This window comes from Salmo salar, chromosome 04 (assembly GCF_965601325.2).
Source record: "Salmo salar chromosome 04, fSalSal1, whole genome shotgun sequence".
In the NCBI taxonomy this organism is placed as follows: domain Eukaryota; kingdom Metazoa; phylum Chordata; class Actinopteri; order Salmoniformes; family Salmonidae; genus Salmo; species Salmo salar.
The window spans coordinates 36083382-36108741 of NC_138294.1; the positions used below are offsets into that span (position 1 = coordinate 36083382).

The 25360-nt window shown below is 41.3% G+C and overlaps 1 protein-coding gene across 2 annotated transcripts in view; it reads left to right on the top strand.

Annotated features, from left to right (window-relative positions):
• LOC106602820 (acyl-CoA dehydrogenase very long chain) overlaps positions 1-25360 on the top strand; it is a 40658-nt gene that overhangs the window by 4259 nt on the left and 11039 nt on the right. For both annotated transcript variants that reach the window (XM_014195713.3, XM_014195714.3), the window contains exons 3-18: positions 753-827; positions 1102-1174; positions 1298-1362; positions 3210-3344; positions 5691-5835; positions 6214-6343; positions 6604-6729; positions 8396-8594; positions 8748-8852; positions 10612-10698; positions 13754-13816; positions 16011-16112; positions 17284-17381; positions 21127-21199; positions 21313-21385; positions 22966-23038. In XM_014195713.3, coding sequence (XP_014051188.1) covers positions 753-827; positions 1102-1174; positions 1298-1362; positions 3210-3344; positions 5691-5835; positions 6214-6343; positions 6604-6729; positions 8396-8594; positions 8748-8852; positions 10612-10698; positions 13754-13816; positions 16011-16112; positions 17284-17381; positions 21127-21199; positions 21313-21385; positions 22966-23038 — 1622 coding nt within the window. The remainder of the gene's footprint in view (positions 1-752; positions 828-1101; positions 1175-1297; positions 1363-3209; positions 3345-5690; positions 5836-6213; positions 6344-6603; positions 6730-8395; positions 8595-8747; positions 8853-10611; positions 10699-13753; positions 13817-16010; positions 16113-17283; positions 17382-21126; positions 21200-21312; positions 21386-22965; positions 23039-25360) is intronic.

A 25360-nucleotide genomic window follows, 5' to 3' on the forward strand; every position in this document is an offset into this window, starting at 1 on the left:
AATCAGTCAAGGATATTTGTTTTGTCACACAATGTGGTACACATGTTCCAAACACTGTCAAGACTTGACATGTGCAAGAACATTCATATCAACCACACGGTGGTGCTATAATGGACACATGTTTATAGCTCTTGATTTTTTTGACTCGAGGCATAAATTTGGCACACGTTCAGGGATATGAGTCTTGCTAACCCACTCGATATCCCAGACACCACTGGCCTTGGGTGAATGATGCGTCTTGCCATAGATATCTGTAATTTACAAAATTACACTGATAGGCCCAAGGGTGGCACTATAGTAATCAACTGAAATTCCGAACATATATCAAGCATGTTGTCCCATTTTGAGCTTAAAGTGTTGTGACTAATTGCCCCAAGACTGGGCGCGGCACCATTCGTGGGGGACATGTTTAATGTTGCCTTGTTTTTAAATGAACACTCAGATTCTTAAGAGTAATATATTATTGTTTCTTTCATATTTAATCCTTGTGTATAGGAGCAGGGTCTTCTACTGTAGCTTTGACAAACCCCTTCGCTATTGTTGCCTGTTTCCCCTGTCTAAAGTACTGTACCACTCCATTCAATTATCCTCATCCTACCTATCAATAATCCATCGGAAATTCAGTTCTTTCAGTCCCTATCTCTCTAACATATTGTAACCGTAGAATTAGAATGAGATTATATTTCTATGGTGGTAATCTCTTCCCTCTTCTCTCTGTATGACATTGCTTGTTTGTGTTTGTCTCTCTACAGGCAGTGCTGGACAAACAGGCTGTTGGCACCGCCACAGCAACCAAGGCAGCCACTGCCAAGAAGGCACAGAGCGTGGTATGAGTGGAAGACTTATTTTTGTCATAACAACACTCATATTCACCCCTGTGTTTTTAGATCAACCTTCCTCCCTATAAAGTACTGCTTTACTGAACTTGTCCATACTGGATGAGGCTACTGTTTGGGTCTCCATGTTTTAAAGTTCAAGATCAACAATTATGACTGAGCTGCGCTTAGATCCCTCTGAAATGCGTTAGAAAGTACAGTATGCATTTCCTGCTTTTTTGTGACAGTTGATGATAATCAACATAACTCCATATATCTCTTGTAGGAGTCCCAGTCTTTTGCTGTCAACATGTTCAAGGGTCAGATCAACCCCTCACAGGTCTTTCCCTTCCCCTCAGGTGAATGGACTAGTCATGTTTAGCTGTCAATGCATACATGTGTTGTTATGCAGCCACTTAGCTATTATGTAAAGGAGAGATGTTGGAACAACTAACGGTTGTGGACTTTTTGCTGTTTTCCAGTGATGAACGAGGAGCAGATCCAGTTCCTCCAGGAGTTAGTCCCACCCGTTTCCAAATTCTTTGAAGTGAGTTTCAATTCACCTTTTCTTTTTTTGTGACCAAATGTTTATTTTATTTTACAAATAGTAAACCACAGCACATATTTCCTCTTAAGTTATTCAAGCTACATTTCTTCACTGCCACTAGATTTGTCATCAGGGTCATGTTCATTAGGGAACACCGTAGCAAAATGTTTCTCAGCGGAAAACGAAAACAAGCTTTTCTTATTGGACAAGTTCAGATAGTTTCGATTATTGTCTGTTTTGGAACGTATTCCTCCATTTCATTACTACTGAACATGACCCAGGTTGTAACTGACCTCTGTCTCTTGGGCTGGCTCATGGGTGCTGTAGAATAAATATACATACATACATACATACATACATACAGTTGATGTCGGAAGTTTACATATACCTTAGCCAAATACATTCAAACTCAGTTTCACAATTCCTGACATTTCATTCTAGTAACAATTCCCTGTCTTAGGTCAGTTAGGATCACCACTTTATTTTAAGAATGTGAAATGTCAGAATAATAGTAGAGAGTGATTTATTTCATCACATTCCCAGTGGGTCAGAACTTTACATACACACAATTAGTATTTGTTAGCATTGCCTTTAAATTGTTTAACTTGGGTCAAACGTTTTGGGTAGCCTTCCACAAGCTTCCCACAATAAGTTGAGTGAATTTTGGCCCATTTTTCTATGAGATTAAGGTCAGGGCTTTGTGATGGCCACTCCAATACCTTGACTTTGTTGTCCTTAAGCCATTTTGCCACAACTTTGGAAGTATGCGTGGGGTCATTGTCCATTTGGAAGACCCATTTGCGACCAAGCTTTAACTTCCTGACTGATGTCTTGAGATGTTGCTTCAATATATATATTCAACATAATTTTCCTCCCTCATGATGCCATCTGTTTTGTGAAGTGCACCAGTCCCTCATGCAGCAAAGCACCCCCACAACATGATGCTGCCACCCCCGTGCTTCACGGTTGGGATGGTGTACTTCGGCTTGCAAGCCTCCCCCTTTTAACCTCCAAACATAACGATGGTCATTATGGCCAAACAGTTCTATATTTGTTTCATCAGACCAGAGGACATTTCTCCAAAAAGTACGATCTTTGTCCCCATGTGCAGTTGTAAACCGTAGTCTGGCTTTTTTTTTATGGCGGTTTTGGAGCAGTGGCTTCTTCCTTGCTGAGCGGCCTTTCAGGTTATGTTGATATGGGACTTGTTTTACTGTGGATCTAGATACTTTTGTACCCGTTTCCTCCAGCATCTTCACAAGGTCCTTTGCTGTTGTTCTGGGATTGATTTGCACTTTTCGCACCAAAGTACGTTCATCTCTAGGAGACAACGCGTCTCCTTCCTTAGCGGTATGACGGCTGCGTGGTCCCCGTGTTTATACTTGCGTACTATTGTTTGTACAGATGAACGTGGTACCTTCAGGCGTTTGGAAATTGCTCCCAAGGATGAATCAGACTTGTGGAGGTCTACAATTTTCTTTCAGAGGTCTTGGCTGATTTCTTTTGATTTTCCCATGTTGTCAAGCAAAGAGGCAGTTTGAAGGTAGGCCTTGAAATACATCTGCAGGTACACCTCCAATTGACTCAAATGATGACACTTAGCCTATCAAATGCTGCTAAAGCCATGACATAATTTTCTGGAATGTTCCAAGCTGTTTAAAGGCACAGTCAACTTAGTCAACTTCTGACCCACTGGAATTGTGATACAGTGAAATAATCTGTCTGTAAACAATTGTTGGAGGTTTGTTAACAAGAAATTTGTGGAGTGGTTGAAAAACGAGTTTTAATGACTACAACCTAAGTGTATGTAAACTTCCAACTTCAACTGTATATATGGTGTGCTGTAGGAGGTGAATGACCCAGCAAAGAATGACTCCCTGGAGAAGGTGGAGGACAGCACCATGGAAAGCCTGAAAGAGATGGGGGCCTTTGGCCTGCAGGTCCCCCAGGACCTGGGGGGCGTGGGGCTCACCAACACACAGGTGAGAACATACACCTTTATCTCTATACACACAGTCTTTTACAACTAACCTTGTGGGGACACACAATTCAAAACATTTTTATTTTCCCTAACCCGTACCCTAGTTTCTAACACTAAACCCCATTGAAATAGCATTTGACCTTGTGGGGATAACAAAATGTCCCTGTTTCGTCAAACTTTTGTTTGTTTACTATTGTTGTGGGGAATTCTGGTTCCCAACAAGTATAGTTAAAAACACACACACACTGACCTGGGGGGCGTCAACACACAGGGACGCAGACACACACACACACACACACACACACACACACACACACACACACACACACACACACACACACCTTAAGAGCTATACCCCAACCAGGATGCAGGTAAGCAGGGATACCCTTTTACCTCTATACAGTAAGAACACACTCTATTCAGAGTACTGTACCAACACATAATACACAGGTTAGCAGAAATACCAGCACACGTGCGCAAGGATGCATATACAGTGCCTTTGGAAAGTATTCAGACCCCTTGATTTTTCCCCCCCACATTTTGTTATGTTACAGCCCTATTCTAAAATGGATGAAATAAATATTTTAATCCTCAGCAATCTACACACAATACCCCATAATGACAAATCGAAAACAGGATTTTAGAAATTTTTGCTAAGTTTTATTTATATATATATATATATATATATATTTCTGTAAGTATTTAGACCCTTTGCTTTGAGTCTCGAAATTGAGTTTAGGGTCATCCTGTTTCCATTGATCATCCTTGAGATCTTTCTACAACTTGATAAATTCAATTGATTAGACATGATTTGGAAAGGCACATACCTGCCTATATAGGGTCCCATAGTTGACTGTGCATGTCTGAGCAAAAACCAAGCCATGAGGTCGAAGGAATTGTCCATAGAGCGCCGAGACAGGATTGTGTCGATGCACAGATCTGGGGAACGGTACCAAAATATATCTGCAGCTTTGAAGGTCCCCAAGAACACAGTGGTTCCATCATTCTTAAATGGAAGAGGTTTGGAACCACCAAGATTCTTCATAGAGCTGGCTGCCAGGCCAAACTGAGGGAGAGAAGGACCTTGGTCAGGGAGGTGACCACGAACTCGATGGTCACTCTGACAGAGCTCTGGAGTTCCTCTGAGAACCTTCCAGAAACCCAACCATCTCTGCACCACTCTCAGGTGCCTTTATGGTACAGTGGCCAGACGGAAGCCCCTCAGTAAAAGGCACATGACAGCCCGATTGGAGTTTGCCAAAAGGCACCTGAAGAATCTCAGACCATGAGAAACAAGATTAACTGGTCTGATGAAACCAAGACTGAGCACTTTCTGACCTGAATGCCAAGCGTCCTCTCTGGAGGAAACCTGGCACCATCCCTAAGGTGAAGCATGGTGGTGGCAGCATCTTGCTGTGGGGATGTTTTTCAACTGCAGGGACTGGGAGATTAGTCAGGATCGAGGGAAAGATGAACGGAGCAAAGTACAGAGAGATCCTTGATGAAAACCTGCTCCAGAGCGCTCAGGACCTCAGACTGGGGTAAAGGTTCACTTTCCAACAGGACAACGACCCTAAGCACACAGCCAAGACAACGCATTAGTGGCTTTGGGACAAGTCTCTGAATGTCCTTGAGTGGCCTAACCAGAGCCCGGACTTGAACCCGATCGAACAGCTCTTGACCTGAAAATAGCTGTGTAGCAATGCTCCCCATCCAACCTGACCGAGCTTGAGAGGATCGGCAGAGAAAAATGGGAGAAACTCCCCAAATACATGTGTGCCAAGCTTGTAGTGTCATACCCAAGAAGACTCAAGGCTGTAATTGCTGCCAAAGGTGCTTCAACAAAGTACTGAGTAAAGGGTCTGAATCCTTTATGTAAATGTGATATTATTATATATTTTTTTAATACATTTGTACACATTTCTAAAAACCTATTTTTGCTTTGTCATTATTGGGTATTGTGTGTAGATTGCTGAGGGGGAAAAATATATATATTTTAGAATAAAATGTGGAACATTTCAATGGGTCTGAATACTTTCTGTAGGCACTGTAAGGTGTTGGTGGTGTAACTGCTGTTTGAAGGATGCTACCATAAAGTTCAAGCCATGTCTTAGACCACTGGATAAAGAGTGATGTGCCCGTAGTAGAATATCCATCCCTATGTCGAAACAAGTCGGCATGAAACTGAGCTATGTATGTTGCTTTTGATAAGGATGGCTGCAAAATAACCTTCAAGACTCAACAATTTTTTTTACCTTTGTGTCCTCTGACAATAGTACACCAGACTGGTAGAGTGTACTGTGTAAATTAAGTACGCTAATGTTTTAATGTCCTTTTTATTGAACAGTATGCCAGGCTGGTGGAGGTCGTGGGCCAGCACGACCTGGGGGTTGGCATCACTCTGGGTGCCCACCAGTCCATCGGTTTCAAGGGCATCCTGCTGGTTGGTAGTCCCGCCCAGAAGGAGAAATACCTACCCAAGCTGGCCACAGGTGAGAGAGAGAGGCGGCAGGTAGCCTAGTGGTTAGAGCGTTGGTCGAATCCCCGAGCTGACAAGGTAAAAATCTGTCGTTCTGCCCCTGAACAAGGCAGTTAACCCACTGTTCCCCGGTAGACCGTCATTGAAAATAAGAATTTGTTCTTAACTGACTTGCCTAGTTAAATAAAGGTAAAATAAAGAGGCTGGAATGGATGTTTCTGATCACTATGCACTATTCCAGCTTTGTCGTTACTCTCTCTTTAGTCATTTTATTTGGTTCCGCCTATGTATTATTATACCTAGACTGTAATTCCACGTATAAGGCATTTAAAATCTGTTGTCCTTATTTCTCTTCTTTTTCTTCCTCCTTTTCTTTCCTCTTTTTATCTAGGTGAGACCCTGGCTGCTTTCTGTCTGACTGAACCAGCCAGTGGCTCTGACGCTGCGTCCATAAAGACCCTCGCTACCCTCTCTCCCTGTGGAAAACACTACATCCTCAATGGAGGCAAGATCTGGATCAGGTACTGCAGGACCACCAACATTGTGCTATCATTTAGTATGGCAAACACACTGTTTAGCGTGGTTTATGTCTGTACACATTCATAGCTACATTGGAAGTCGGAAGTTTACATACACAGCCAAATACATTTAAACTCAGTTTTTCACAATTCCTGACATTTAATCCTAATAATATTAGGGGTTCCTAATATAGACTTGTGGTTGTATACAGTATTGCTATTGTTTTCTTTGACTTATCCTGACTGTGTGTCTGTGTTGTCAGTAATGGTGGTCTGGCTGAGATCTTCACAGTGTTTGCCAAGATGCCCATGATGGATGAGAAGACAGGACAAATGAAAGACAAAATCACAGCCTTTATCGTGGAGAGGAGCTTCGGAGGAGTGACACAGTGAGTGGTGGATGGAGGGATGGGTGATGGATACAGATATGGAAGGGTGGAGAAAGGGAGGAATTGGAAGAGGGAGGTCTGAAATGGGGGAATTTAAGTAAGAGTATGTACTGTATGTTTCTTGTTAGAAGCTTCACATGATTGTTGATTTAATGACTATCCCAGTCTCTATATTACTTTTCTGTCCATCCACAGTCTTGTTTTTAGTGAATATTTTAAGAAGTTTTTGTTCTGAAGATGCACATCCAAATTTTAAACAAGTTGCAGACTAAAAGACAAAACACCTCGACAACAGCCAGTGAAATAGCAGGGCACTAAATTCAAAACAACAGAAATCTCATAATTAAAATTCCTCAAACATACAAGTATTATACACCATTTTAAAGATAAACTTCTTGTTAATCCAACCACAGTGTCCGATTTCAAAAAGGCTTTACGGCGAAAGCAAACCATGCTATTATCTGAGGACAGCACCCCATCAAACAAACACAGACAATCATAATTCAACCCACCAGGCACAACACAAAAGTCAGAAATAACATAATGCATGCCTTACTTTTGAAGATCTTGTGTTGTCACTCCAATATGTCCATTAAACATCACAAATGGTCCTTTGTTCTATAAATTCTGTCGTTATATGTCCATTTATTTGGCGCGTTTGATCCAGAAAAACACCGGTTCCAACTCGTGCCACATGACTACAAAATATCTCATAAGTTACCTATAATCTTTGTCCAAACATTTCAAACCACTTTCCTAATATAACTTTAGGTATTTTTTTAACGTAAATAATAAATAAAATTTAAGACGGAATAAACAGCGTTCAATACCGGAGGAAAACAAAGTGGAGCGTGCTTTCTGGTCACGCGCCTCTATCAAACAGTACACTTCACTCGAGCCTTGTTCTGAACAGCCATACTTCTTCATTACACAAAGGAAAAACATCAACCAATTTCTAAAGACTGTTGACATCCAGTGGAAGCGATAGGAACTGCAAGCAACTGCCTTAGAATTCTAGATTCCCAATGAAAACCCATTGAAAAGAGAGTGACCTCATTTATTTTTTTCCTGGTTGGTTTGTCCTCGGGGTTTCGCCTGCCAAATAAGTTCTGTTATACTCACAGACATCATTCAAGCAGTTTTAGAAACTTCAGCGTGTTTTCTATCCAAATCTACCAAATATGAATATCCGAGCTTCTCGGCCTGAGAAACGGGCAGTTTTTTAATTTGGGCACGCTTTTCATCCGGACGTGAAAATACTGCCCCCATCCCAAAAGTTCAATCCCGTCCGCTTAACCCGAAAGCCAGGTGCACCAATGTGTCAGAGGAAACAACCGCCTCAAGGAGTCGCAAGAGCACGATGAGCCAAGTTAAGCCACCCCCGGCCAAACCTTCCCCTAACCCGGACGATGCTGGGTCAATTGTGCGCTGCCCTGTGAGACTCCAGGTCACGGCCAGTTGTGACACAGCCCGGGATCGATCCCGGGTCTGTAGTGACGTCTCAACACTGCGATGCAGTGCCTTAGACCGCTGCTACACTTGGAAGGACCTAAACAAACACTCTTATCCAGGTGACATATTGTCAATGCATTCATCTAAGGTAGATAAGACACAACAACGTGACTACATGTATCGTTAACATTTCATTACCTTCTACCTCCTCCAGCGGTCCCCCTGAGAAGAAGATGGGCATTAAGGCGTCCAACACGGCGGAGGTGTACTTTGAGAATGTCCCTGTACCCATTGAGAATGTCCTGGGGGAGGTAGGTGGCGGCTTCAAGGTGGCCATGGCCATCCTCAACAACGGGCGCTTCGGCATGGCCGCTGCCCTCTCCGGCACCATGAAGGGAGTCATCACCCAGGCTGTGAGTAACGCTGTGTGGGACTATCCAAATAAAGTGTTACCTCTATTTGCCCTTCAGTTGAGTCTGTCCTAGTCTCGTTGAAGCTCTGTTACTGTATTGGTTTTAGCACTTCTTGACCTCCCATACTGACTCTTGTCCTGTCTCTTTGCCCAGGTGGACCATGCAGCCAACAGGGTCCAGTTTGGCAGTAAGATCCACACCTATGGAGCTATCCAGGAGAAGTTGGCACGCATGGCTATGCTGCAATATGTCACTGAGGTACACAGAATATCTATTGATTGATAATCGATTTATATCTTGCTTTTCCACACACTCAAAGCTCTTTACATAGTATGAGGAGAAACTCACCTCAACCACCACCATGTGTAGCACCCTATGGGTGATGCCGTGGCAGCCATTTTACTTCAGAATGCTCACCACACTTCAGCTGACATGGTATCAGTGGAGGCTGCTGAGGGGGTGACGGCTCATAATATTGGCTGGAACGGACCAAGTTGAATGGCATCAAATACCTGGAAACAATGTGTTTGCTGTATTTGAAACCATTCCAACTATTCTGCTCCAGCCTTTACCACGAGCCCATCCTCCCCAATTAAGGCGTCACCTGTGCATGGTATGCTTACAGCCACTGGCAGAAGGAAGCAATCACATAATACACATCATAATCCATTACTCAATCAATCAACCAAATGTATTTATAAAGAACATCATCAGATGTCACAGTGCTATACAGAAACCCAGCCTAAAACCCCAAACAGCAAGCAATGCAGATGTAGAAGCACGGTGGCTAGGAAAAACTCCCTAGAAAGGCAGGAACCTAGGAGGAAACCTAGAGAGGAACTAGGCTCTGAGAGGTGGCCAGTCCTCTTCTGGCTGTAGAGATTATAACAGTACATTGTCATTAAGGCCAGATTGTTCTTCAAGATGGTCAAACGTTCATAGATCACCTGCAGAGTGAAACACTAATCAGTGGTTGTAGAGGGAGCAACAGGTCAGCACTTCAGGAGTACATATCAGTTGGCTTTTCATAGCAGGGCATTCAGAGGCCGAGACAGCAGGTCCGGGATAAGGTAGCATGTCCGGTGAACAGGTCAGGGTTCAATAGCTGCAGGCAGAACACCTGACTATGCTGCTGATCCAGTTGACTGGGGATGGGGACAGCCAGGAGTCATCATGCCAGGTAGTCCTGAGGCATGGTCATAGAGCCCAGGTCTGCTGGGAGAGGGCGAGAGAGACATGGGAGAATTAGAGTGAGCATACTTAAGATCACACAGGACACCAGATAGGACAGACTGAGCCTAGCCCCCCCCACACACACACAGACTATTGCAGCATAGATACTGGGCACTTAGACAGGCGGGGTTGGGGGGCATTGTGGCCCCATCCGACGTTACCCCCGGACAGGGCCAAACAGACGGGATATAACCACACCCACTTTGCCAAAGCACAGCCCCCACACCACCAGAGGGAGATCAACAGACCACCAACTTACTACCCTGAGACAAGGCTGAGTATAGCCCACGAAGATCTCCCCCACGGCACGAGCCCGTGGGGGAGGACCTACTACAGAGATGAGTCTTCAGTAAAGACTTAAAGGTTGAGTCCGAGTCTGTGTCTCTCACATGGGTAGGCAGACCATTCCATAAAAAATTTAAATCTATAGGAGAAAGCCCTGCCTCCAGCTGTTTACTTAGAAATTCTAGGAACAATAAGGAGGCCTGATTCTTGTGACAGTACATATAGGCACAGTACCAGTCAAAAGTTTGGACACCTACTCATTCAAGGTTTTTTTTTATTTTTTTTATTTACTACATTGTAAAATAATAGTGAAGACATCACAACTATGAAATAACACAGATGGAATCATGCAGTAACCAAAAAAGTGTTAAACAAATCAAAAATCTATTTTATATTTGAGATTCTTCAGAGTAGCAACCCTTTGCCTTGATGACAGGGAGCTTCTTTTGGTGTCCTACTGTGATTTTCATGCCCTCTTCTCCCCTCCCCTTTCTTTCAGTCTATGGCCTACATGATCAGTGGGAACATGGACAGTGGATCCAAAGATTACCATATTGAAGCTGCCATCAGCAAAATCTTTGCCTCTGTGAGTACAGCACTGTCTGGTTTTATCCTGTCCTCTTTTAACAATTTCACAACTATTACTTCAATTGTGTACATTTTCCATAAGAAATAATACATTGCAAAATGAATGCATTTTCATAAGAAACTTCAGGACACACAATGTATTTTTGAATCAGTCAGAAAATGTATTGATTGATCCAGAAGTGCATAGACTGTAAATACTAAAATAAGACGATTAGTGTGTTTTCTGACTGTAAGACAACAGTTGCCTGCCCAGAATGCAACCCACTTTGAAAGGCTTGACTTAACAAAAGCCCATTGAGATGTGCACGATTCAAGACGGGTGTGCTTCACACTAGAGGTGTCCAAAAAGTTCGATCCGTTCTGGATCCTTGGCTTTCCCACCCGACCAGATATGCATAAATACATTTTTAAAAAACAGAACTGTTCTGAATGGACCTGAGGACAGTCAGACCCGTTCCAAAAAGGCCTGAGGAAAAACGGATCCAAACAGACCCGTGCTGGTTCGGATCTGAGAGACCGGTTCAGATTCAAGAGTAGAAGGGGAGAGAGAGGGAAAGAACCCTCCTCAACAAACAAGCGATATTGGCCAAATGATCCACAGTTACGTGTCCTTAACTGTCTTTATAGATGTACTATTGTACATCTATTGTAAAGTGGTTGTTCCACTGGATATCATAAGGTGAATGCACCAATTTGTAAGTCGCTCTGGATAAGAGCGTCTGCTAAATGACATAAATGTAAATGTCTTTAACAAAAGAAAATCGATATGTAGCACACTGAAATTTATTGGTTTTTACTTTCCTTAAACAATGGTTCAGCTGTCTGACATTTGAGCGCTGAATGCAACAGGGCATTCATTGTATGCCTATGGGTCTAGGCGTCCACTGTATGATATGAATATTTACAATCTAAATCTAAAGGAAGAGAAGTTTAGGCCTAGAGCGACCGAGAGAAAAAGAGCAATATACCAGCGCCATGTTCCCAACACCGACATGCATTTCTTTATAGGGAAAGGGGGATACCTAGTCAATTGTACAACTGAATGGGGAACAGTGGGTTAACTGCCTTGCTCAGGGGAAGAACGATAAATGTTTACCATGTCAGCTCTGTGATTTGATCCAGCAACCTTTCTGCTATTTTTCAGATAGGTGTACAGAAGGAGGCTAATTTGTACATTTTCAATCAGCTTATTTTTTATAAAGATGAGCATTATATTGTTAGATTAAAGGAATGAAACATTCTTCCTCACCTCACTGTCGGAGAGTTCGTTGGAACGCTGTTGCGCACATCCTTCATAAGCCTGCCTAGTTAAGCCTAATAAGACATACCACACCAAACCTTCACAAGTTTCTTAACTTTATTAGGGTAATATCAAGTCTACAAGTCAACTAAATGTTTATAAGGAAAATACGAACAGGTTATTATATTGCGTCATTAAGTTTTGCATCTCGCCTTAGGTTTTTCCTTTCCATGATTTGAGTGAGAGTAGCCCTGTAAGCCTACCGGTAATTCTATTATATTGTGGCAAACACCACATTAACTTAATTTGGCCAATGAAAATGGCTCAACAGAACTCAACAAATGTCAGCAATTGCTAAGGCCATTTATTTTCCAACAGCCCTATTTTTAACCCATCTCTAACTAAATATAGCACAAAATTTAAAATGACAGTTCAAACTTAATTTAGCCAATAAAAATGTATCAACAAAATTAAACAAAACACTTTTTGCATATATAAAGAACTGGTTTCGATTCTTGAATACATCTACAATAATAATAGTAATGATTATAGGCTAATGATAAAACAAATGATAATAAATACGAAAATAAATGCGTTTGAAAATGTGCATCAAACCTGAATAGCGAGTAGCACACAGTCTATTTGGCCGGGCCAACATTCTTCTTAACTTTGTCCTCTAAAACCTGTCCCCAAGGACATTCCCCTTGTAGGCTTCTTTTCACTATAATCTTCCTCCTCTAACTTGTATTTTACTTCAATGAAAAAGGCCTCCATCTTTGCTATCAACAGTAGCTAAGGCTCCTTTCACTTGCGCGCTCTCTCTCTCCTCAGCAGCAGGAACATGTGACGTGAGCAGCCGAAACCAGTTTCAGCTGGACATAAGCTATACGTTTTGTTGTGTTGCAATTGGCTGACGCCGATAACAACACAGTTCTCATCCACTCGCATACATTCAATTAACTGAGCATGGTTCAGTCAGGTCCAGTCGGTAAATCCATTTTAATTGCACATACCTGAGACTCATGGCAATTATATCAAACTGACCCAGATCCGAGACAAAAGTCAGAATTTAGGACTCGTACCCGCTCGGGTCCAGGGTCGGATATCGGATCTGTCGGACCCGTGCCTCTACTTCACGCTGCTACAACAGCAGAGAAGTTTAGCCTGGCGCTCCAAGGCTCCTGGTTGTTGTGGAAATTGACCCACTACTACTGTTTACTTTGTGCATCTATTCTAGGTCATCTCACTGAGTCTACCTTTAAACCCAACCTAACTTGTGGCTTGCCCCATCACCTTATGCACTACTGCCCCACAGTGGCAAGAAGTGACATCCCCAAAAACACACAAACTACACAACACATAAATAACTCCTAGCCTCCCACGCATTGGCTATTTTCTGTCCTTAACACTCAAACTGAAACTAAATAATATAAAAATGAAATAAAAATGTTTTTGTAAAACAAAATAATCTTAACTAATAGAAATAAAAACGAATACAGTGGGGCAAAAAAGTATTGTCAGCCACCAATTGTGCAAGTTCTCCCAGTTAAAAAGATGAGAGGCCTGTAATTTTCATCATAGGTACACGTCAACTATGACAGACAAAATGAGAAAAAAAATCCAGAAAATCACATTGTAGGATTTTTTATGAATTTATTTGCAAATGATGGTGGAAAATAAGTATGAAAATTACAGGCCTCTCATCTTTTTAAGTGGGAGAACTTGCACAATTGGTGGCTGACTAAATACTTTTTTGCCCCACTGTATAAAAGCCCAAAACTATAATAACCTTGGCTCTCTCTCTCTCGTGTAGGAGGCTGCCTGGGAAGTGACTGATGAGTGTATCCAGGTCATGGGAGGAATGGGCTTCATGAAGGTGAGTCTGCATCACTGGATGGCTGCTGGGATTGTTGGGATTGTTGGGGGTGGTTATGTGTGTGTCGTACATAGAAATATAATGGTTTTATACAGGGGTGAAAATAGATAGAATTTCTTCCCAGTATGCGTATGCACAAAAAAAAAATTATGGGCCTAATAGAATGACATATAGAATCCCCATTAATTCAATAGGATCTCTGTGGACCTGGAAGTAAATATTATTTTTACATTTTTTGTAACAATATTTTTATTGGAATTTCACAATTTTCACCCAAATTAAGAGATGCAAAAAAAAACAGCACACACTTACACACACCTGTATGTATGTATATATATATATATATATATATATATATATATAATCTCATCTTCTCCGCCACTCTCACCCTGTCTCCGTCATTGTATCTCTCAATACTTACATTTGAAACGAACATACAGACAGAAATTAAACACAAAAGCTCAGTTTAAATAAAGAAGTTATTAATAAAGAAGTCCAACACATGGAACGTACAGTGTAATTCTGAAACAAATAGATCACCACCATTCTAAGAGAATCCTTGCAGCATAATAGCTGATACCTCAGGTTCTAGGTCATTTAGATAAGGTTCCCATACTTTGTAGAAGTGATCTGTTTTACAATGTGTTAGGGTGCCTGTGTAAGTTTTACATTTAAGACACTGAGGAGAAGAGGAAGAGGGGCTAAAAGCATGCCTGTGATCTGGGGATATATGCAATCTGTGTATTATTCTTAATTGGATTGCTCTAGTACGATTACAGATAGATATTGTTTTTGCATATCTCCAAAATGTCCTCCCTCATCTCTTCGTCAATAGTAACAGACAATTCTTTCTCCCACACTTGTTTCACCCTCTGTGTGTCAACAGTAGAAAAGGACATTAAAGCATCATAAAACAAAGTTAGACATTTTCCTTTGTGGGGGAAAAAAGCATTAATTCAATGACAGACACGTCAGGTTGCCAATTAAGGTGGTGCTCTTCAAAATATAATGTCTTACTTGTAGAAAGAGGAAGTCGGTATTTCTCAACCATCTGCTCAAATGACAATAAAATCAGCAAATAAATCATTTAGTCTGCCCATGCCCTTATTAAGCCAAAAGTTAAAGCCAGCATCCAGCAATCCTGGACCAAAATCTGGGTTGTTAAGAATTGTGGTAAGAGCAGAGGTTTGTTTGGACCTTCCCAAAAAACATTGAACTGACCTCCATGCTTTGAGTGTTAAGTGGAATGGGGTTATTGCAGTGATCCTTTACAGATTTGAAGCTTCTGAAAAATAAAATATCCTGTAAGGAGTATTTAGGAAAAAAAGTCTCAATGTCTAACCAAATAGAGGAGTCAACAGTTGTGATCCAGATAAAGCCTGCATGACCTTTTTTAATGTGTCATAAACTTGATGGATCACTCACATAACAGAGGACGAAACAGAAAAAATGTCTGATTAAAACTGCAGTTCCTCACAATAAAATGACAGCTCTTAATAAGGATTGTTTAAAAAGAAGACCAGCTCTATACAACATTAAAACATTGTTTTGAGCTGTCAAACAATCAATTCAGTAGGCTCCTGTAAGCTTGCCTACCTGCGGGCATTCGTCCACTCTAAAATAATTCCTGCAACCGTACAGTGCACTGTACACCCGCCATTTTAATGAATGGAAAAGACATCTGTTACAAACACAAAAAAATCTAATGAATGAAATTCAGTGATTGTAATTTATTAGGCCTACCTACACTTGTAACCTGAATTGATGTGCCATCTGCTGTCTGTGCGTTTCAGTCTCAGCCACTCATCTCTGCCTTTGGCACGATGAGAACAGAGACATTCTACAAACTGCATTGTGGAGTGTATTCTACATGTTTTCAAGTCCATTCGCTCATGTTTCATGCGACTGACATGGGGTAATGATAAATAATAGCCTAGAGTTTTTGGCATCTTTGTTTTAACTATTGTGATAGACTCATGTTCGACTGGTACGGCGTACTTTCATCCCTGGTTTAATGTCAGCGTCTTACATAGAAATAGATGTAGATCACTACAATGGACATTGTTGGTGTGTAGACATGACTACAGAGAGGCGCTATTGTTTTACGCTGGGTGTGTGTACTTACTGGGAGTGACTAGGAGTGGTGCCTTTGAAGACTGACGTCTAATGGCTGTTTCCTGTGGTCTGTATCCAGGGCTCTGGTGTGGAGAGGGTGATGAGGGATCTTAGAATCTTCAGGATCTTTGAGGGAACCAACGACATTCTCAGACTGTTTGTGGCTCTCAACGGATTCCAGGTACACTACATGTCACGCTTTTTGTCTGAATGATCATACTGTCTTTGTATTTGAAATAGAAATAGAATTTAGTCTACCCAATATATCAAATTTCAAATCAAATGTATTTATATAGCCCTTCTTACATCAGCTGATATCTCAAAGTACTGTACAGAAACCCAGCCTAAAACCCCAAACAGCAAGCAATGCAGGTGTAGAAGCACGGTGGCTAGGAAAAACTCCCTAGAATGGCCAGAACCTAGGAAGAAACCTAGAGAGGAACCAGGCTCTGAGGGGTGGCCAGTCCTCTTCTGGCTGTGCCGGGTGGAGATTATAAAAGAACATGGCCAAGATGTTCAAATGTTCATAAATTACCAGCATGGTCAAATAATAATTATCATAGTAGTTGTCGAGGGTGCAACAAGTCAGCAACTCAATAGTAAATGTCAGTTGGCTTTTTCATAGCCGATCTTTGAGAGTATCTCTACCACTCCTGCTGTCTCTAGAGAGTGGAAAACAGCAGGTCTGGGACAGGTAGCACGTCCGGCGAACAGGTCAGGGATCCATAGCCGCAGGCAGAACAGTTGAAACTGGAGCAGCAGCATGGCCAGGTGGCCTGGGGACAGCAAGGAGTCATCATGCAAGGTTGTCCTGAGGCATGGTCCTAGGGCTGTGAGAGTGAGAGAGTGAGAGAGTGAGTGAGTGAGAAAAAAACCCCCACTGCAGCATAAATACTGGAGGCTGAGACAGGAGGGGTCAGGAGACACTGTGGCCCCATCCGATGATACCCCCAGGCAGGATATAACCCCACCCACTTTGCCAAAGCACAGCCCCCACACCACTAGAGGGATATCTCCAACCACCAACTTACCATCCTGAGACAAGGCCGAGTATAGCCCACAAAGATCTCCGCCACGGCACAACCCAAGGGGGGGGGGGGGGGCGCCAACCCAGACAGGAAGACCACGTCAGTGACTCAAGTGACGCACCCCTCCTAGGGACGGCTTGGAAGAACACCAGTAAGCCAGTGACTCAGCCCCTGTAATAGGGTTAGAGGCTGAGAATCCCAGTGGAGAGAGGGGAACCGGCCAGGCAGAGACAGCAATGTTGTAGTAATTATATTCCTATGGCGTTTTCTATGTCAGTGTGAGATATGGAGAGTGAATGGTATTGATCTTCCTGTTGTTTCCAGGATGCAGGGAAGCACCTGAAGTCTCTACAGAAGGCTCTGAAGAACCCTCTGGGCAACGCTGGGCTGCTGGCTGGAGAGATGACCAAGAGGGCCAAGAGGTCAGTGTGTAACACACTGTTTAAGAAGCCCACTTGTCAACACACTAGGGCTGACCCCATTTAGTCGATTGTTTGGTCGACCGAGATTTCTTTAGTCGAGCAGTAGCAAAAAAACAAATACAAAAAAATATCATGGTGTACAAGACACATGTCTGATTTGCGCTGAGTGGACTGATCCATTGTGGAGGCCGTGGGGATGGCTCAGTCCAAGACGTGCTACTGTAATTGTATATGGATATATTACATAAGAATGATGGTGTAACACTAATAAAAATGATATTATTTTAAAACAAATGCGCTTTCTCCCCCGTTGGATAGCGGTCGCTGTCCACGGTTCTGAAACACATCAGTGCGCTGTTGAATTGGCGACTTTTCCTAGACCATGTTTTTATGTGCATAATAGTGAAGTTAACCAGCATATTGGTGTTGAGAACAATGCGGCGGAGGCAGCAGCAGAGGGAGATGAGAAGCCCTTGACTTATTGTCTAAGAAAAGTGAGGAGAGGGGAAACCCCAACATAATTAGGTCCTATAATTAAGTCTAACTGTTAATGTGCCTGGCTTTATAAATCATCAATATATAGATCTACAGCAATAAGACAGATCCTGCTTCTGTTGCCTGTTTGAATGTTTCTTTAATAGCCTACTGATGAGCATCAAGTCTAGGACAACATGTCAAGTAAACAATTTCACAAATTCGGCTGTTTTAATCTTTACTTTGCTGTAATAAAGGCTACACTTTATTTTATTTTTTAAATTTTAGAACAGCCTCTGGTATTATTTGTAATTTATTTACTGTTTACACTGTTCTAAATTGTTGGAATATAAAAAATATTTATAATAATAACAACAACTCTCTTTTTTATTGTTATTATTTGTATAATAATTAATGTCATTATCATTAGGAGTCTTAGTAAGCAGCCTTGTATAACCACCGTCGAGCTGTAGGCCTAAGAGCACATCCTGTTTAGTCTTTAATACCATAACTTACTTAGGTCTATATTTCAATACTTCTATAGGCTACTGTATCAATAAATCATTCATTTGTTCATGTCATTCATGATTTGAAATGCAATCAAGCATTTTAGTTTTAAAAGGAAATAAATTGAATAAATAATAATTGAATTGCCTTGAATAATTAGCTTACCGTAATTTCCGGACTATTAAGCGCACCTGAATATAAGCCGCACCCACTGAATTTAAAAAATATGTATTATTTTGAACATAAATAAGCCGCACATGTCTATAAGCCGCAGGTGCCTAACGGTACATTGAAACAAATTAACTTTACACAGGCTTTAACGAAACACGGCTTGTAACAAAAATAAATAGGCTTTAACGAAACACGGCTTGTAACAAAAAATAAAACATTAGCAGTAAGCTTTAGTTGTCTTTTTGCACTGAGTCAATTCCTCACGCTGCTGTTTCCAACGTCTTATCATCGACTCATTAAGACCAAGCTCCCGTGCAGCAGCTCTATTTCCTTTTCCAACAACCAGATCAATCGCCTTCAACTTGAAAGCTGCATCATATGCATTTCTCCGTGTCTTTGCCATGATGAGGGTGACAAAATGACTACCGTAATCAGAATGATGGGAAGTTTGAGAGCGCTCGATTTAATCTAAACAGTAAACAAAAAAAGTTGTTTGACCTTAACCCGTTCGGCAATTTCATTGGTCTAATGAAAGCTTCATGCCGCCAAAAAACTGAGCACGTCACAGAATGTTTTTTTTTTTTAGAAAAAAAATTGAAAGCGGGAAAAATCCATATATTAGCCGCGTCATTGTTTAACCAGCGTCCAGGTTTGGCTGGGGTAGGCTGTCATTGTAAATAAGAATTTGTTCTTAAGCCGCGAGGTTCAAAGCTGGGAAAAAAGTTGCGGCTTATAGTCCGGAACTTACGGTAAACAATAAATAAACCTTTTAGATTTTGGAAATTTAATTCACGAATGAATTCAACTGTTTTTAGTCTTTGCGGTAATAAAGGTGGACAATCAGAACTGTTGTCCAGGAGTTTCACCCCATTGTCATGATCGATGGTTTCAAGTTTGTATCCGTAAATTTTTTTGACAAGCTGATCATAACAAAAAAGAAAATACTTCTACATTTCCCGCAGTGTAAATACATTGCAAATAGGCTCGGGATAACTCCTGACAAAGTTGGGTAGTTGAAGTTCAGTGCTTAAATAGCCAAATTGATTAGTCACAGGAATCAGGACTAATAAAGCCAATGTAATGGCCTGTATTACAAACGGTGGGCCTACCAGATGGATGGGCATTCATAAAATTACATTGTGGGCCGACATGGTAGGCTACAACCTAGTAAGCACGAGCAAACATCTTTTTTTGGTCCTGTCTGGATGTTGCTTTTTGGTGCTTTACAAACGGTAGGCTTATCACAGATGGGCGTTCATCAAATTATTTTCAGGCAAAACTGTAGGCTACACCTTTTGGACTGTCATTTTTTTGGTCTCACTTATGGAGAGTAACATTTCCAACCAGAATAACCTATATTTGTTTGGCGAACTCCAAGGTCCTCTGGTAATACTAGTCCCAGCGAATCGACATCCCTGTGTTTTGAGAGAAATGCTTGCGTTTGACAGATGTTGCTTGCGGTTTTCACAAGAAAACAACAACTGATTGGATAAATTGAAATAAGTGCTGTGCATAGGCTGCATGTAGGCCATTCATATAGAGTTGATAAACTTTTACAGTGAATGCTTTGTTTGTTTTGTGCTTTTCATTTGAATATTACCAAATGCATCAGTAAGAAATATTGAGCCTATTTAATGCAACCCTTGCTGTTAATAGATGGCAAAGCAGCAGCATACAACTGACCTAAACACTTGGAAAGGATAAGTTGCTTTCTCATCCATAGCCTTAAAATGCATCTCAAGTGCAATTGCACTGTTTACCTCACATCTGAAGGCTGGGGGGAATTTAGGACGTACTGTGGCTCGCTAAAAAATCTTAATGATTATGATCACACTTCCTCAATTCAAATATTATGGCTACACTAAAGGAGAGATGGTTTAGAAACTTGGGAAGAAAGCTGGAGTTCTCAGTGTGACCTTATCACCTGGACATGTTGAAATACTTTATCTTCACGCCTTCCTATCCGAATCATCCTCTGGAATAAGGGACATTCTGGAGTAATAATTACATGACAAACGTTCTCTAGTAATACTAGTCCAGTGCGAACAGGTCTTAGGTTACTTGCATGCGTCACGTAAAGAGAGCAAGGGTTAAGGGAATGTTTTTCCTAAACAAATGAGGGATTTCGAAAACAACTTCAGTCAGAAATGGCTGTAATTATGTTGCAGCTTCAGCAACATGGACAGCGCGATTAACACTTTGATGTTCTGTTGTGGTCGCAACAGCAGGGAGGAGAGAGAGACAACGGGTGCTAGTCAGTCACTCGCTGTCTTTTCTTTTTAGCACAGCAAGTCTGAGCCTGGCCCGGCACAATCAAATCAATTGCTGGTCGGACTCTCTCTAGTCATTTGTGTGTCTTAATTATTTCATCAGACAGTGTGCTTAAATCATCAGACAAGCTCAGTGAATATAGTTGATGTGATTCAACCACATAGGATGTGTCAATATATGGAAAAATACATGTTTAAAAATGTCAACCAATCGATTGGTCGAAAGAACAGACAACTCTTGGTCGACCAATTTTTATTTTATTTTACTCGGACAGCCCTACAACACACACTCCCTAACCATCTGTCTCTTTCTTGTTATCCAGGAGGGCAGGTCTGAGCACTGGCCTCACTCTACAGGGATCAATCCATCCTGAGCTGTCTCACAGTGGAGATCTGGTGAGAGAGATTCAAAGCTTGCATTGACCTCCGTGGCTGTATGTATCCATCCGTGCCATAATGTCACTGTAAGTCTAAGACTCCCAGTTGATTGACGTCTGTATTTCTTCCAGGCTGTTAAAGCTATCGAGCACTTTGGAGTCACTGTTGAGGATATGCTGCTCAAACACGGCAAGAACATCCTCCGTGAGTATTGATAATGCACTGTCAACCTACAGTACATAAGAAGAACTAAATGTGTGAACCTGATTTAAGGATACCCAACTTTGGATCCTTGAAATTTGGATCCTTGAAATTTGTGGGAACGTAGGTTTTTGTTTTCCCATTGGTTCTGGGAACAAAGTCATACATTTCCTGACTAATAAAACTAAATATTTTTTAAAAGCTCTGAGAACGAAAGTGAACATTTTCCCCTGTTCTGGGAACATCAATTTTTAGGTTGCTGGGAGGTTATGAGAACCAGGATGAAGGTAGCATGTCAAGTTTTTTTTTTTTTTTTTTTTTTTTACTGTTACAAAGCTGTACATTTTTGTCTATTCAAACAGACCCCATAACAAGTGAGAGGATAGAGAAAGGTTTTGTTGAAGCTCAGAATGGAATGTATGTTTTTAAATAATTCTTAGAACGTTATTTGAGCGTTACTAATGTTTTCTTGTGTTTGTTATGGAAAGTTTTCTGAATGTTCTGAGAACTTGAGTTTAAAACGAACCATGAGGAAACCTGCAGAAAACGGTGGTGGAAATTCTACCTTTAATTAATAATGAGGAGAGGCAAAATCAATAATCAATCAAGGTATTACTTTTATAAAAAAAGTATAATAAGGAGGCTGGTCGTGCCACCCACGCAGGTGAAATGGAGTGAGAGCCTCCTGTACAGGATCATTTATATAGTCAAGCTACCCAATGCAAGCATCTGCAGTGTGTGTGTGTGTGTGTGTGTGTGTGTGGGGAGACAACTGGGTGAAAAGGTTGCCTCAGTCTGTCGCACCTGTGTGAGGACAATATGGCCAGAATGACAGGAAGTCACTCCAGACATACTACCTCTAAAAGTAGCTCAACGGTTCCCCCAAGCTGGGCAAGCGAGTGCCTTTAACTGTCGGCCCAGATGATGTATGGTTGTACTGGTCACACACACAAACTATGAATCTTTCGCCCAGAAACAGGCTCCAAACAGAACAATAGCTCTGTCACGGGTGTGCAGAATTGAACACTTTTAATTTAACACTGCTCTGTCTTCAGTTAAGCTAAGAGGAACCAGTTAGTTTCTGGCAGTTCTTGGCTGAGCGGCCAGATATCATGGGGTCATTCTACACACACAGAACAGTTACAACAGGCCTCTTATTAATGCGCAGACACACTTTTCTATCTTATGAGTTATTTTCTTTGACAATCTCAAGCCCAACGTCTAGGCTTAAAGACAGATATTTCAGTACACAAGCATTAGTAAGGTTTAACTTCAAAATGCCCTCAAAACGTTATGCAGAAGTACTGAAATTCCCACAGAAGAACGTTTTCACATTCTCTGAATGCTCTGAGAACATGCCTTTTAAATAGAACCATGAGTAAACCTGTAGAAAATGTTATGCTGCTAGCTGGGTATCCTGCACCATACCCAGAACGTTGTGGGAAGGTTGTATGTAAAATAACCATAGGACAACACGCTCTAAGAAACATATGGTTCTCAGAACATTATGTGCTAGCTGGGTAGTGTTTAATGGCCAATATTATGTGGTTGTATTCTAATGTTATTTCTCCTCTCCATTGCAGATGAGCAGTTTGTGCTGAAGAGAGTGGCAGACAGTGCCATTGACCTGTATGCTATGGTTGTTGTCCTGTCCAGGTAATACTGATCCTTACTAAACATGTTTTATTTGTAGAAATGCTGTATTAGAATCTGTATGTTGTCTGGTGTTTATTATACTGTACGGCATGTTCTTTGCTTTTGTGACATCAACGTTGCTCTCTGGTCCACTCTTACCCAATGGGTCGTTCCACTTCAAAAAGAGGATTTCCACACCCACCATCTCAGATTGCTCAGAAATAATTTGTTGTTAGAAACAAATGAGATTAACATTCCTGCATCATTATTTAGTTGAAATATAATTGGATCTCTGAGAAATTTAACGGAAAATTCCCCCCAAAAACGATATTTTGGTATTTGTTTCATTAGTCCCAAAATGTTTTACATGTCAGCCATCAAGATCTACAGCATCATACAAGCTGCATTTCTGTATTTTGAAAGTTATAGATCTTGATTGTTGACATGCAAAACGTTTTGGGACTACATCAGCAATTGACTAATGAAACAAATACCAAAATATAGTTTTTGGGTGGAATTTTTCTTTAAGCTGTTTAAATGCTTCCAAATTGGCCGTTTTTTAATTTATAGGAATCATATAATATTCAGTAAATATAGTACCAAACATCCGATTTGGACAAAACCTTTTTTCTAACACTGAGTTAGACGAGGAATCCCACCACACCCCTGCCAATCCCACCCCAACAACGAGTATGTAGTATCAGTTCTCTATGTCTGACATGTAGTATGGAGTTGCGGCTCAAAGTATTGTTTCTTCATCCTATGTAATGTATTCTCAGTGAAATTATTTTTCTCTTCAGAGAAATTAGTCATCAAATTTTATGTCACATGTGCCGAATTTCAATGGGTGTAGACTTTACCATGAAATATTTGCTTATGAGCCCTTCCAAACTATGCAGCGTAAAAAAAAGAAATAAAAATAGTAACACAAAGAATAAAATACACAATAATGGAGCTATATACAGGGAGTACCAGATCAATGTGGAGCTATATACAGGGAGTACCAGATCAATGTGGAGCTATATACAGGAGGTACCAGTACCAGATCAATGTGGAGCTATATACAGGAAGTACCAGTACCAGATCAATGTGGAGCTATGTGCAGGGAGTACCAGATCAATGTGCAGGGGTATGAGGTAATTGAGGTAGATATGTTCATGAAGGCAGGGTAAAGTAACTAGGCGTCATTGAAATGTAGATTTATGTCCCATCCTACATGCTGATATTATCAGATTCTGAACACCAAAGGGTGCTATTCCTGCGATTAGGTGAAAAAATTGTTTTTAATCCCTCCCCAGTATTAAAAATTCTAGTTTCATGTCAGGTTAAACAGCAGTTTTCTACTAGAGCTGTCTTCTACCTCTCCACTGTTTTGAGAGAAACGTTCTGCTGTTCACTGCAGCTGCATCGATTTTCTAGTCCCAAAGCCAGCCAGGCAAAGACCCCGCCAGCTCTGAGCAGTCCACATGGTCCTAAAGCCAGCCCTTAAACCGCTAAACTGCATTTGACTTTTAATCAGAATTGGAATGATTTTAGTAGCCAATTTTTTTTACAAATTGTTGTTAAGTTAGGGTATGGTGACTGGGAGCGGCAAGTAGCCTAGTGGTTAGAGCATTGGACTAGTAACCGAAAGGTTGCAAGATTGAATCCCTGAGCTGACAAGGTAAATATCTGTCGTTCTGCCCCTGAACAAGTCAGTTAACCCACTGTTCCTAGTCCGTCATTGAAAATAAGAATTTGTTCTTATTAACTGACTTGCCTAGTTACATTTAAAAAAAAACGTTTATTTTTTATTATTATATATATTTTTTTAAATACTCTGCCATACCAAATTGATGCCTGTGCCTGTAAGCAGTCTATTAACAAGGTACACTACATGACCAAAGGTTTGTCAAACATCTCATTCCAAAATCATGGGCATTAATATGGAGTTGGTCCCTCCTTTGCTGCTATAACAGCCTCCACTCTTCTGGGAAGGCTTTCCACTAGATGTTGGAACATTATTGCGAGGACTTACTTCTATTCAGCCACAAGAGCATTAGTGAGGTCGGGCACTGATGTTGGGCAATTAAGCCTGGCTAATCACCCAGTCAGTGTTCCAATTCATTCCAAAGGTGTTCAATGGGGTTGAGGTCAACGCTCTATGTAGGCCAGTCAAGTTCTTCCATGCCAATCTCGACAAACCACATTTTCTGTATGGACCTCGCTTGTGCACGGGGGCATTGTCATGCTGAAACAGGAAAGAGCCTTCCCCAAACTGTTGCCACAAAGTTAGAAGCACAGAAAGGTCTAGAATGTCATTAATTGTATTCTGTAGCGTTAAGATTTCCCTTCACTGGAATT